This window comes from Herpailurus yagouaroundi, unplaced genomic scaffold (genome assembly GCF_014898765.1).
Source record: "Herpailurus yagouaroundi ecotype Mexico unplaced genomic scaffold, PumYag 162, whole genome shotgun sequence".
Classification (NCBI taxonomy): Eukaryota; Metazoa; Chordata; class Mammalia; order Carnivora; family Felidae; genus Herpailurus; species Herpailurus yagouaroundi.
The window spans coordinates 41,257,962-41,272,085 of NW_024412403.1; the positions used below are offsets into that span (position 1 = coordinate 41,257,962).

The 14,124-nt window shown below is 37.4% G+C and overlaps 1 protein-coding gene and 1 long non-coding RNA gene across 8 annotated transcripts in view; one reads left to right on the forward strand and one right to left on the reverse strand.

Annotated features, from left to right (window-relative positions):
- ZNF654 (zinc finger protein 654) overlaps positions 1-14,124 on the forward strand; it is a 97,296-nt gene that overhangs the window by 79,798 nt on the left and 3,374 nt on the right. For 3 of the 4 annotated variants that reach the window (XM_040484230.1, XM_040484233.1, XM_040484234.1), the window contains 2 exons: positions 6,653-6,794; positions 11,243-13,936. In XM_040484230.1, coding sequence (XP_040340164.1) covers positions 6,653-6,794; positions 11,243-13,654 — 2,554 coding nt within the window. In that variant the 3' untranslated portion in view covers positions 13,655-13,936. Of the gene's footprint in view, positions 1-6,652; positions 6,795-11,242; positions 13,937-14,124 lie in introns of those variants that run through there. The other variant, XM_040484231.1, reaches the window with a different exon arrangement.
- Positions 1-14,124, reverse strand: part of LOC121036112 (uncharacterized) — a 22,740-nt gene continuing 8,616 nt past the window's right edge. For 2 of the 4 annotated variants that reach the window (XR_005793240.1, XR_005793243.1), the window contains exons 3-4: positions 13,538-13,620; positions 850-1,982 (exon numbers count right to left, since the gene is read on the reverse strand). This is a non-coding gene — a long non-coding RNA (uncharacterized LOC121036112). Of the gene's footprint in view, positions 644-849; positions 2,005-13,537; positions 13,621-14,124 lie in introns of those variants that run through there. The other 2 variants (XR_005793242.1, XR_005793241.1) reach the window with 2 other exon arrangements.

The following is a 14,124-nucleotide window of genomic DNA, read 5'->3' on the forward strand; positions in this document are numbered from 1 at the left end:
TATGTTTCCGTCTATCTAGTTTATTTCTCATAATAGTTTTTGAAAACTATCACCATAACAGGATTTCACAGAGCGATTTACAGCATGGACCACGGCTATCAGGTACCATAAACGTAAGACATTTCAGTCATCAGTGTTTATTCATATACTTTCTCTCTGTTGTCCCGATTGCCACGCTCTCCACTCTCCAGAAAACTGTCATTTTCATAACCAGTTCCCAGACTATCAGGTCTGTCAAACTTTAGCACTCTTCTGTCCCATGCATCACCCCCTAACCCCACCATATACACACATAATTATAAACTGGTACACGCATTAAGCAATCTTAAGGAATTTAAAATCTGTCATTCTGATATCAAGTAACTCTTTAAAAACTTTAGTAAGCATAAGGTCACACAGAAAGCTTGTTATTTAATGCAGGTTTTCATGCCTATTCTCAGAGCTTTTAATTTCATAGTGCTGGGTAAGGAACTATACTTTTTAAAATCTTTCCTCTTTGACATTTTAATTATTATGTGTAGTGGTATGGATCTCCTTGGGTTCATCTTGATCCAAATTCTCTGTGCTCCTGAGCCTGGATGTCTCTTTCCTTCCCCAGGTTGGGAAAGTTTTAAGGTATTATTTCTTCATTCTTTTGGGACCCCTGTAATGTAAATGTTTGTTTACTCAGTGTTATCCAAGATAGCCCTTAAGCCATACTCATTTTTTAAAAATTTTATTTATTTATTTATTTATTTATTTATTTATTTATTTATTTATTTATTTATTTTTCTCTTTCTTTGTTGAAGTCCTGAGTTTATGACCGTTACTTTGAACTCTTTATCAGGTAGATCGCTTGTCCCTGTTCTATTTAGTTCTTTTTCTGAGGCTCTGTCTTGTTCTTTCATTTGGAGCATATTCCTCTGTCCCCATTTGCTTGACTTTCTGTGTTTATTTCTGTGAATTAGGTGGAACAGCTACTTCTCCTAAACTTGAAGGAATGATCCTGTGTATGGTTATCCCCTGTGTGGATTGTGTGTGCCTGATGACTTTGGCTAGCTGGCTAGAGCTGTAGCTGTCATAGGCTGGATGTCCTGGGACTCCCTGTGCTGGGGCCATGCTGGTGGGACGGCCAGAGCTGAAGTAGGTGTAGGCTGGGCTGCTCCTGGGGTTTTCTGCACAGAGGGCACACTGGCAGGACAGCTGAAGCTGAAGTGGGTACGAGGTGGTCTCAGGGCTCTCTTGTGTTGTGGGTGATAGCAGAAGCTAAAGTGGGTGCAGGCTGAGGCATCCTGGGGCATTCTGTGTGGGGTGCCCTTTTCGGGCAGCTGGAGCAGAAGCAGGTGTGGACCACAGTGTCCTGGCAAGTTGTCTGGAGCTTAAGTGGTGTGGGTCTGGAGCGTTCCAGGGTGCTTTGTGCCTGTGTTACTTTGTCAAGTAGTCTTGAGCTACAGTGAACACTGACAAGGGTGACCCGGTATGCACTGTATTGGGCCTCCTTAGTGAGACAGTTGGGGCAGGTATGGGTAGAGGGCCAGGGCTCGTTGAGGTGGTAGGGTGTCTGGACCATGCTCCTGTCCATGCTGTCAAGGTGGATGGGGAATGTGTAAACTGTGGTGCTTGACAGCCCCCCTGACCTAGAGAAAGTTCCAGCAGTCTCCCTGCCATTTGGCAGAGTTCTAGGGCTAGATCCTTTATATTCTAGTTGCCCTTTTAAACTGCAACTTTTTCTCCTGTACCTCAGAGCAGATGAATCTGCTCATAGTCCCTTATTACTGTCCCTCCCCACTGCAGTTTACAGGGGTGAGAGTGGGGATTCCCTATTACCGTGTCTCCGTCTTTCTTGCCATTCTCTATGTGGTCGCTCTTACTTTTGTTGTTCAGCTGTTCAGTCAGTCCTCAGTTCTGCAGGAGGAATTGCTCTCTGTGTAGGTGCAGATTTGTTGTGTCCCTGGAGGAGGTGAGTTCAGGGTCTGCCTACGTCACCATCTCGGACCTAAATTCTTAAAATATTTAAAAGAATACCTAGAAGATGAATTTAATGATAAACTCATTTAATATTATTTTATAGATTAAAATCTTCAGACTCAGAGATAGAGTCAAATAGCTAATTAGTAGCAGAGCTGGGTCTAGAAATTAGTGGACTTATCTTCCAGGGAAGTATATTTTTATTTAGATTATGCAAATTCGTATTAAAAAGTTTACCATGTAAATTGGAATTTCAAAGAGAGGAGGGGATCAGGAGGCAGTGGTAAGACAATATTAAATAGTTTTTAAAGAGTTACCATTTCTTGATATGTAGTTATTCTGAAATATAATCATGACTGTTAAAGTAGATCTTTTCCTATGCGTAAAGGAATGTTCTGACTTTGACTATATTAAGCCAACAGAATATCTTTAGCCTCTTCATTTTAATATACTCATAAGTAAACTGAAATCCCAAATACAAACAAACAAACAAACAAACAAAAATGCTTTCTTCTTTTGGCTAACCATTTTACTATTTAGGGAGGGATCTTAAAAATAGAAGAGTGCCTATCTTTCCTGCCCCCACCCACTGGCACCTTCTAAGAATAGAAGCTGGGTGTGTGACTCCCAGCTGCCTAACTGGAAAGGAATCTTCAGCCTGTTCCTTTGTCCGTCCTTCTGAGTGGGCGGGGTACTGATTACCTGCTCTCTTATTTCTTCTACCTCTCCTCAATATTTCTGAATGCTGGGGTCCTTTTCTCTTACTTCTAAAAGTTGATTTTCACCATAACTTGAAGAGCAGGATTCTTTCATGCCTCCGAGGTCTGTGTTGTCTGTTTCATTTTGGCTTTCCCTATGAACCGGCTTACCTCATCTCCCCCGTCTCTGTGGACAGAACCTGATCCATAGTCCAGTTTTGCTCTATCTGAAGCCAGTAGAGCAAGCAACCAACTCCATTTCTCTGCCATTTGCTAACAATAACAAGTAGTAGTAATAATAACAGCAGCTACTAATATCTTCTGAGTGCTTCCTATAGTCTGTATTTCATATATACATTCCCATGTAAATAATGCCATGTAAATAATGAAGTAATGAAGTAAATAATGAAGCTAAGATTCAAACCCAGGCAGCCTGACTCACAGCCTCTATTAAATATTACTTACTATAAATAGATCAAACATAAAAAAAATGTATGTTGTAAAGGTGGCTGTATACCCTGTTATAGCCTACATTCTCTGCAGCCTGTTACTTGATGATTTTATTAGTAGCTAGTACCTGGGAAATGTGTTTGTGTACCATATAGGAGCTATGTTTTCTAAAGGACTTCTATTTGAGAAGAAAATGTAAGCTTCATCAACACTGTTTGCTCATGAGCAAAGAAGACTATTGTGGGTTTTCAGAGCATTTTGTTTTCCTTCAAAATCTAAAGTACAAGTAAAACCCGATACCCCTTTTATAAATTCAGTCAAAATGGAGCTCCATAATCATATCCTGAGATTTCTGCTTTCCCTACTTTTAGAAAGCTAAAATCCATACTGGCAGCCCTTTCCTGGCAAATTTATTAGAATCTTGGGATTACATTTTGTTCATCAAGTTTCATCCTGAATTAACAGAAACAAAGGGAAATGAGATCTCTCTCTTCAAAAAAGAAAAATAATAATAGTGTACCCTAAGGATGTCTATTAGGAGTCTCAATTTATTTTTTGGAGCAAGTTGGAGAATATATACATTTCTAATATGTTAAACATTGATCTGTGTAATAATGAGTGCAATGAATACTCTCCCCCAATTTCCAACTATCATTTTTTATTTTTTGTCTTTAAATCTGTTGCAGAGATCTGCCAGGTCTTCTTAAACACAGTAACCTGCTTGCCTTCTATCTCATCCCTTTGTTTATAAAATACCCCTTATTTAGAATGTCCACCATCATCTTATACATCATTCTGGGTCTGCAATTTCCCTTAATAGATTTCCTCAAGAGGCTCCCTCTAAATGCTCTTAGCGGGGCGCCTGGGTGGCGCAGTCGGTTAAGCCTCCGACTTCAGCCAGGTCACGATCTCGTGGTCCATGAGTTCGAGCCCCGCGTCGGGCTCTGGGCTGATGGCTCAGAGCCTGGAGCCTGTTTCAAATTCTGTGTCTCCCTCTCTCTCTGCCCCTGCCCCGTTCATGCTCTGTCTCTCTCTGTCCCAAAAATAAAAAAATAAAAATGTTGAAAAAAAAAGAAAAAAAAAATAAATGCTCTTAGCATTTAGGAAGACTTTTTTTTTTTTTTACCACTTTATTAAGTAGCAAATATTTGTTGAATAAATCTCACTGGTTGGTACTATTAAGATTATAAAGATAAGGAAAGAATAAAGGAAGTTAGTGATTTATGAAACATCAGTACATACCAGACATTTCACCTAGGTGTTTTCACTTAACTGTCCATTATTTTTATGTCTAAGAAAACTGGATAACAGAGATAAAAGCCACCTAGCTGGTAATAAAATGGAGTTAGAACTTATACTAGTCAATTTGCAAGTGATAGCATCCTATGTCTAATTAGTTTAGGAAAAAGTTAGTGCACATGGAAAAAATACTGGGTCATGACAAAAAAAGGGGAAGGATAGAATAGGTCCCCAAAGATAACTGCTTCCAGGGACACTGATTTTTCTGCCAGTTGACTTCATTCTCTCCTGTTGCAGACCAGAAGGAATGTCAACAGTCTCCAGCCTTCATAGTTTAGAGTTGAGAACATTCCAGGGACTCTGACCGGCCTGACTGGGGTCAGTTTCCTATAATTAATATCGTAAGGAGGGTGAGGACGGTCACATAGTTCAAATGGTTACTGGGGTTCCAACCTTGTGTAGTAGGTTATTTCCAGAAAAAGATGGCTCACTGTGAACTGGGTAATATCACACCATTTAGTATAGAATGCCCTAATGAGAAATCTCTTATTCCCAGTCTCATGTTTTTGCCACTACCTCCACTATACAATGTGTCACTGAAATTAACAATGGGGATTAACAACAGTTGGGGCAACAGGCCCCATAAAATATCAACAAGGAAATACATGAAAGGCATGAAACCAACAAGAGGGATAGATCTATTCTGAGGTAGTTATCACTTTAGATTGGGGTATTCGTGAAGGCATTCACGAAGAAGGGGTACTTGATAATGGACTCTGAAAGATAAGCTCATCTTAGAAATGAGTTACTTTCTGAGTACAGCAATTAGCATAAAAAAAATGAGAATAAACAAAGTACATTAACTAACCTTGAAGAGTGCCCAGGATTATAATCCTATCCCGACTCCAAAACCCACATTTCTGTTGCTGTTAATACTATGTGACATATGGAATAAGCACTGAATGAAATTATTTGAAAGTCTGGAAACAGAGCAGTTTAGCAGCTGTAGAAGTGCATATGTAAAATTAGAGGGCCTAAGGTGGTAGCACTGAGAAAGAATGGTATGGCTATGGGCAAAAATATAATTTGAATACAAAGGCTGTGGAAAATAAACAGATTAGAACCTAACGAGGAATGTTTAGTGTCATTGACTGACCTAGCAAAAGATAATCAATTTTGCAGGAGTATTATTCATTCTAAGTGGGTTATGGTGATAGAAAGCAATCTAAATTGAAATACCCAGAAATGGAAATTGGGAAAGAAGTCAGAGCTACAGATTTGGGAGCAAAGTGTGAAACCTGGTGAGCTTTTATATGCAAAAAAAGTGGGGTTGTGAACTGAAACTTATTAACACCCATACAGCTAGAAGAAGATGGAATTAGAATTTTGGTTTTACTACTTCTGTGTTGCTTGCCATTATTTTCTGTTTTGTGCTTTCTGTATTGTCTCTCTAAGTAGACTATGTACACTTTCACGATAGTAGTCAAGCTATCCTTAGACTTAATAGCTGCATGTGCTGGGCTCAAAGTACATGCTCAGTAAATCACTTAAAACAAAACAAAACAAAACAAAACAAAACCATTTTCATCAATTATCTTAATACTTTTTAGATTATGATGCTTTATGTAACTTGACACACTTTAAAGAATTCTAATTTACTAGAATGGGATACCTAAACGTATCAATTATATGTTGATTTCCTTTGCCTCAAGACCCACTGCTCCTCCTTTGTCCATCTAATAACCCTGGCCACATCTTAGAAACCAATCTACCTGTGAAATGCTTTAAATGGCCCATAGCTTTTCTGTTTAAAAATACTACATCTTAAGGAAGAATAGATGATCTTCAACATAAAATTTCAGAATCAGTACTACAGTGTCTTACACTTTAAACCTATACCACAACAGGTATCTTAATAGATTGAAAATGAAAAACATGGACATATCTTTATAGAAAGTATACAAAATTGATTTCTAAATTTACAAGTAAAGTATTAATTAAAGGTCAAAGTTTATTTTTTTTAAAGTAATATCATTGATATAGGTACACCGGGATTAGAGTTTATCATGTACTAGAGGTGCCTTGGGTTTGTCAGCATATGATTGGAATTCATTCCTTATCACTGAAGATTACAATTTTTGATCTCTCTTTTTGTCCCATACAGGTAGCAGAAGTAGCTGGAGGTTAACATAATATCCATTTATGCCCATTTTGTATCCATCGCAGCCAGGGTACTATAGAATCAGCAAAAGATAGCTAATGCCTGTATTTGAATAAACTCTATTTTTAATATTTCTCTTTTTTTTTCTCATTTACAGGGAGTTGATTTTCATATGGAGTAAACTTCAGCTTAAGTCTAATCCTTCAAAGCAAGTTTTTGTAGATCAATGCTACCAGCTTTTAAGAACAGCAACTAATGTGAGAGTCATATTTCCTTTCATGAAAATCATTAAAGATGAGGTAAATAGGATATATTTATCCCTTAATTTTAAATGAAATGTAAATGACAGTTCACCGAAACTTGAATCTTTTATGATAAAATGTTTCTGAAGAGAAGGAGGATTCAAAGGCCACATATCATATCCTTCCCTTTCCCCAACTGCAATCTCCCAACATGGTACTAAGCATTTACATAAGTGAAAATAACTGAAAAAAGACCGAAAAACTGCCAATTTACTGTTACTTAAAATTTAATATGGGAACAACTGCTTCGATAAGAAGTAATTACTCTTTTCTTTAAAAGTGTCACACTTTTAACATTATCCTAACTCCTGTTTGTAGAATCTTAACTTATTTGCAAATGAACTTTGTATATACATAGGTCACTTTCACAGAAAAATATAGTTCATAATTTTAAGTCTGGTATTAAGGTGAAAAGGAACAATGAATTCTGAAGCATTTTTGAAATCTGACAAATTTTTAAAGTATTTATTTGAAGTAACAGTAAAATTCATTACCTGTTTTTAAAAATAGTTCTGAAGTAAGTTTTTCGTGGTCACTTAAAAGTGAATACAGTTCTGTGTAAGACTCTTACATAGGCATGAAACTGGATCCTGCAAACGCTTTAACTTTTTCCCCTCAAATATTAACAGAACCTTGAATACCAAGATAGGAAAGATAAAGCTACCCTGCATTTTAGGGAGCTCCATTTGGCTGAATCTTTATGTGGGTTATTTTTAAATATATAAAGAACATCCAATAAATAATGTATTTTAATATTTCTTATAAATTTATCCATTTTTCACACTAATTATCACGTCATTCATTAGATGTATGACCATGTAGTGATTATATTCCCATGATATAAAGTTAGCAGCATTATATTCAGAGAGCTTTGTAAATTTCTGATTTTATTTTACTAACTGCATTCATAGCTTCATTATTAAACAGTGAAATGTCATTCAAATGCATTGTTGGGGCACCTGGGTGGCTCAGTCTGTTAGGCGTCCAGCTTTGGCTCAGGTCATGATTTCGCTGTTCATGAATTTAAGCCCCATATCAGGTTCTGTGCTGACAGTTCAGAGCTCAGAGCCTGGAGCCTGCTTCAGATTCTGCGTCGCCCTCTCTCTCTGCCCCTCCCCCACTCGCCCTCTCTCTCTCCGTCTCTCAAAAATAAACATTAAAAAAAAAATGCATTGTCAAAGTTAATCTCTACCCCCATCAAAAAGGGAAAGAAAACCAAACAAGCTATGTTTTAAAATCCTTCCAATATTTCTTTATTTTTATTTATTTAAAAAAATTTTTTTTGAGAGAGAGAGACAGAGTGTGAACACAGGAGTGGCAGAGAGAGAGGTAGACAACAGAGTCTGAAGCAGGCTCCAGGCTCTGAGCTGTCAGCACAGAGCCCAATGTGGGCCTTGACCCACGAACTGTGAGATCATGACCTGAGCTGCAGTTGGACACTTAACTGACTGAGCCACCCAGGCACCCTCCTTCTCAATATTTAAATTGCACCAGAATCACCAGTAAAACTTTTTTTGTTAATTTTTTTTTTTAATGTTTATTTATTTTTGAGAGAGACAGAAACAGAATGTGAGTGGGTTAGGGGCAGAGAGAGAGGGAGACACAGAATCCGAAGCAGGCTCCAGGCTCTGAGCTGTCAGCACAGAGCCTGATGCGGGGCTCGAACTCACAAACCGTGAGATCATGACCTGAGCCAAAGTTGGATGCTCAACCAACTGAGCCACCCAGGTGCCCCAGTAAAACTTTTTAAAAAATAAAAATGTATCCATATATATACATAGGATTCTTATTTGCACCAAAAGTTGAGTTTTGTTATGCAAAGTTTACAATGTAGGTGATGTTCAGCCAGTTGTCATAAAGCTTTCTTATTTTCACATGTCTACTCAACATGAGAATATAAGAGGAAAAATTCAAAGATGAAATAAATATTGAAAATGTGCTTAACTGTGTATACTCTACTAAAAACATCTTTAATGATGGGATAAATCATATACGTACTTTAGCGCTCTGAAAAGAAGCAAAAAGAATGCCGTGTGAATTCAGAAGAATGAGACCTTACAAATGGCTTATCTGAAAAGGCTCACAGAGGAAGATGCTTTAAGCTGGGTTTTAAACGATAGAGGAGGAGAACACTAACATGTAAAGTATTTTGCAGTTTACAGAGCACTTTTGCCTCACTACATCAATTGTTTTTCCCACAAGTGTCCATTAGCATTAATATGGTAGGAGAAAAACATGAGGAAGTGTGTGGGAGATGAAACTAGTCAGAGACTGCCTGAAGTTGTAGGGCTGGTGGGTGGTGGTTGTTGGAAATACTTAAAGGACTTGCATGCCGCACTGAAAGTTGGAACTTCAGTCCATAAATGTACTGGGATTGTTGAAGGATTTCAGGTAAGGAAGTATCCTGTTGCATTTTGTGATGATTTTGAATTTTTTTTAAAGTTTTATTCTTTTTAATTTTTTTAAATGTTTATTTTTAAGAGAGTAAGTGAGCACAAACTGGGGAGGGACAAAGAAAGAGGGGGACAGAGGATCCGAAGAGGGTTCTGCGCTGACAGCAGCAAGCCTGATATGGGACTTGAACTTACGAACATGAGATCATTACCTGAGCTTAAGTTGGATACTCAACTGACTAAGCCACTCACGTGCCCTATGATCTTAAAAATTTTAGACTTGGGCAGCTGGATACATGATAATTTCATGAGTTAAGACAGAGGATGTAGATAGAACTTAGGAGAGAGAGAAGGAATTCTGTTTTGAAGCAGTGAATTTTGAATTTACTATATCTGGAAAATCTAGGTGGAAATATCTAATTGTGATAGATACGAAGAAATAAAAAATTTGAGTTCAGAAAAGGATTCCAAGCTGAAATGATGGATTTACATAGGAGAAAGCTAACGTCAGTAGAATAGATCCAATCCCATTCATATTTGCAAACATTTATTTAAAGGTCAACGTATTATGCCAACTTCTATGTTAACGACAGGAGGATATAAAAAATGAGATACTGTCCCTGTGATTTAAGAATCCAAAGTCAGGGCATAGGGGCATATACAGTTACAAAACAATATATATGTACTTTTTATAAATAAGTATAAACTATTCTCAGTGGAAAGAAGAGGGATGTTTAACTCTACTCCAGGGCTGGGGCCAGAATATGAATGGGGAGAAAAACTTTCAGAGTAAAACTGACTCTCAAAAAATGAACAGGAAATGGGTAGAAATTTACTACCTAGATAACATGGGATTATAACATGCAAAGTTAAGGTCTGCCTGTGGAAGTGTAAGTAAGTAGTCAAGCAGGTCTACAAAGCACATAAAGGACTAAGAAGACATGAGGCTGGCAAGGTAGTGTTCCTCCCTGTCATCTACATATGCAGGCAGCACATGTGCATGTGAGCACACACACATACACACACACACACACACACGCACAATCTTAAAGACATATTATCATTGTATCTTTTTTCTATTCAAACAAGCATTTAGATCATTTCTGATCACTAGAGGCATCATTTATAATTTGAGTTAAGGTGGACACATAACAAATTCCCAAGTTCAGTTACCTTTGAGTCATCAGTAAAAGTTTCAAAGCTTGATAATTTTCAGATAACTTCCAAGTAGGTTCATTATTTTGATTTTTATTAGATTTGGAAAGACTGTAATTGCCCTGTTCATGTGGGCCCCACTTTTCCTCTTACTTGGATAAATAATATTATTTAGGGGCGCCTGGGTGGCGCAGTCGGTTGAGCATCCGACTTCAGCCAGGTCACGATCTCGCGGTCCGTGAGTTCGAGCCCCGCGTCGGGCTCTGGGCTGATGGCTCAGAGCCTGGAGCCTGTTTCCGATTCTGTGTCTCCCTCTCTCTCTGCCCCTCCCCCGTTCATGCTCTGTCTCTCTCTGTCCCCAAAATAAATAAACGTTGAAAAAAAAAAATAATATTATTTAATAAGATAAGTAATGTTTTTAGTGCAGGTTTATGAATGTCTGTAAGCAGTCTTTTTTTTTTTAAATCTAGCTCTTTTTAAACATCAAAATTGATAAATGCTTTAAACATTTATTTAATTTAAGCATTATTCAATTTAACCCTTCTACCTTAGAATGTAAGATTGGTACCTAAAATAAATGGGGGGCTAGATTTGTAAGAAACCTTAATCACCATAAGGTTATGAAGCATTTTTTATCGATTAGTAGGGTTTGTCAAACTTAAAAACTAATTAAATTGGAAGCTAAAATGCTATCTCCTCCAGATTATTGTCAAGTTAAAGAAGAAAGATTTACTTCTATATTAAAGAAAAATTAAAATAAGGCTACCTGATGAGGAAAACTGCACATTGTAGCATAATGTGTTTATTTAGCTCTCATTTCAGAGTTATATTTAAAAAAATAAAACAATGTAAAAATGTTTTTTACAAAGGTATTTAGTAATATTTTTCCTCTTACAGGTTGAAGAAGATGGCTTACAAATCTGTGTCGAAATATGTGGTTGTGCCCTACAACTAGATCTTCATGATGATCCCAAAACTAAATGTTTAATATATAAAACAATTGCACATTTTTTGCCAAATGATTTGGAGATCCTCAGGATTTGTGCACTCTCAATATTTTTTCTTGAGCGCTCCCTGGAAGCTTACCATACTGTTGAAGACCTTTACAAACGTCCAGATGAGGAATATAACGAAGGCACAAGTAGTGTTCAAAATCGAGTTCGTTTTGAATTACTTCCCATTTTGAAAAAGGGATTGTTTTTTGATCCTGAATTCTGGAACTTCGTAATGATTAAGAAAAACTGTGTAGCATTATTGAGTGATAAATCAGCAGTTAGATTTCTAAATGAAAGTACACTGGAAAATTCTACAGGTAATCTGAAAAAGGCAGTGGAACAGCAAGGTTTAGATGAAGGGCTTGACTCTCTTACCGATCAGAGCACTGGAGAGCCTGATCCTGATGATTTGTCTAGAGTGCAACCTAAGGGTCACATTAATACAAAGAAAAACCTTATGGCTCTTAATGTTTCCAAAGTAGATCACAATGTCCCAAGGCATCGGTGTATGTTATGTAACAAGGAATTTCTAGGCGGTCACATTGTAAGGCATGCCCAGGCTCATCAGAAAAAGGGCAGTTTTTCATGTGTGATATGTGGTAGGAAATTTAGAAACAAAGGACTTATGCAGAAGCATTTAAAGAATCATGTTAAGAAAATACAAAGACAGCAAATTGCTGCAGCTCAACAGGAGGATCAAGAAATCCCCGCTGTGGAAGAAATAAATTGTTCCGATGCTTTCATTTCATTTGAGAATGGGAATTCTGATAATAAGGATTTGGAAGCAGACACAATTACTGCTTCCAGTGATGGAAACAAAGAGGTCATCCCTGCACATGTGGCTGAATTCATTGAAATTCCCGTAAGTGTATCCGAAGATGTAATTGAGAACATGATTGAAAATGGGAATCCTGATACTTCTTTAAATAATGTCTCAGAACCTTTGCCTGTATGTGAGGATGACTATGAGGAGGAAGAGGATGAAGAAGGTGATTATGAAGAAGACGATTATGACCTGAATCAAGAAACTTCCGTACTTCATAAAATCAATGGAACTGTGTGCCATCCAAAAGAGATATATGCTACAGATCAAGAAGGGAACTTTAAGTGCCCTGCTCTTGGTTGTGTCAGGATATTTAAAAGAATCGGATTTCTAAATAAACATGCAAGGACTGTACATCCAACTGATTTAAATGTGCGGCAAACGGTAATGAAGTGGAGCAAAGGAAAATGCAAATTCTGTCAAAGGCAATTTGAAGATTCTCAACATTTTATAGATCACCTTAATAGACACAGCTACCCAAATGTGTACTTCTGTTTGCATTTTAATTGCAACGAGTCATTTAAGTTGCCATTCCAGCTTGCTCAGCACACAAAAAGTCACAGGATATTTCAAGCTCAGTGTAGTTTTCCAGAATGTCACGAGCTTTTTGAAGATCTTCCTCTGCTCTATGAACATGAAGCTCAGCACTATTTGAGTAAAACACCAGAATCCTCCGCACAACCAAGTGAAACAATTCTTTGGGATGTTCTTACAGACTCAAATCCTAATCATCAGGAAAAAGACTCATCTAGTAATGAGAAACAAACTCTCACTCTGCCAGTTTCTACTAGCAAATCAAGGAAAGATTCCATAGAACCAAAGACGTGTACAGAAAGTATGGAGAAGAAAACAGATGGTTTAGTTCAGAATGGAAATGAACATTCTGACGACACTGTTTCTGATATAAGCTTGATAGACCAAAAGATGCCTGACATAGAGCCAAATTCTGAAAGTAATTATAGTATTAGTGATTTAGTCAATGGACACAGTGGAACAGAGCAGACACCTTTAGTTTCGTCAGAGCCTGCTTTGAAAACTGATACAAACAGAATCAGGACAGAAAATGGTTCCATTTTACCCAGTGTTGTACCACAAGAACATAATACCCTGCCAGTATCTCAGGCACCTTCCAAACCAAATCTGACGAGTGAACATACTTCATATGGCTTAATTTTAACAAAGCCGTATGTCAGACCACTGCCTCCCAGTTACCTTGATGAACGGTACCTTAGTATGCCAAAACGCAGAAAATTTCTGACTGATAGAGTAGATGCCTGTTCTGATCAAGATAACGTTTGTAAAAAATCCGTGAAAAGATTAAGATGTGGCAAATGCCTGACCACCTACTGTAATGCAGAAGCACTTGAGGCTCACCTTGCACAAAAGAAATGTCAGACACTCTTTGGATTTGATTCAGATGATGAAAGTAAGTCTTCTATCTTCTTAGTAGGTGTTATCTGTAGAAACAGAAAATGCCATAGATCTTTATGAGGTTAAGAAAGTTAACATTTGCATAGTGCAGATTATAAAGCACCACCCCATATGTTATTTCTTTCAATCCATACCACTACTATGAAGGTGATATTACTATTCCTGTTTCATAGATCAAGCAACTGAAATTCACAAGTGAGTAATTTGCATAGGTACAGCCTATGAACTTGTGGAAGCCAGAACTTGTACATGGTTTTTCATGTTCTTTGATCATACTTTCACTGTGTGTCCAAGACATTTTCTTCATTGCAGATTTCATGTAATAAAAATTTTAGAAATGAAGTAATTATGATGGAAATGTTTTTCATCTAATGCCAGAATATAAACCAAGTGAAGCTGAGCTTCTATTTCTTAAAAAAAAAATTTTTTTTTCAATGTTTATTTATTTTTGGGACAGAGAGAGACAGAGCATGAACGGGGTTGGGGCAGAGAGAGAGGGAGACACAGAATTAGAAACAGTCTCCAGGCTC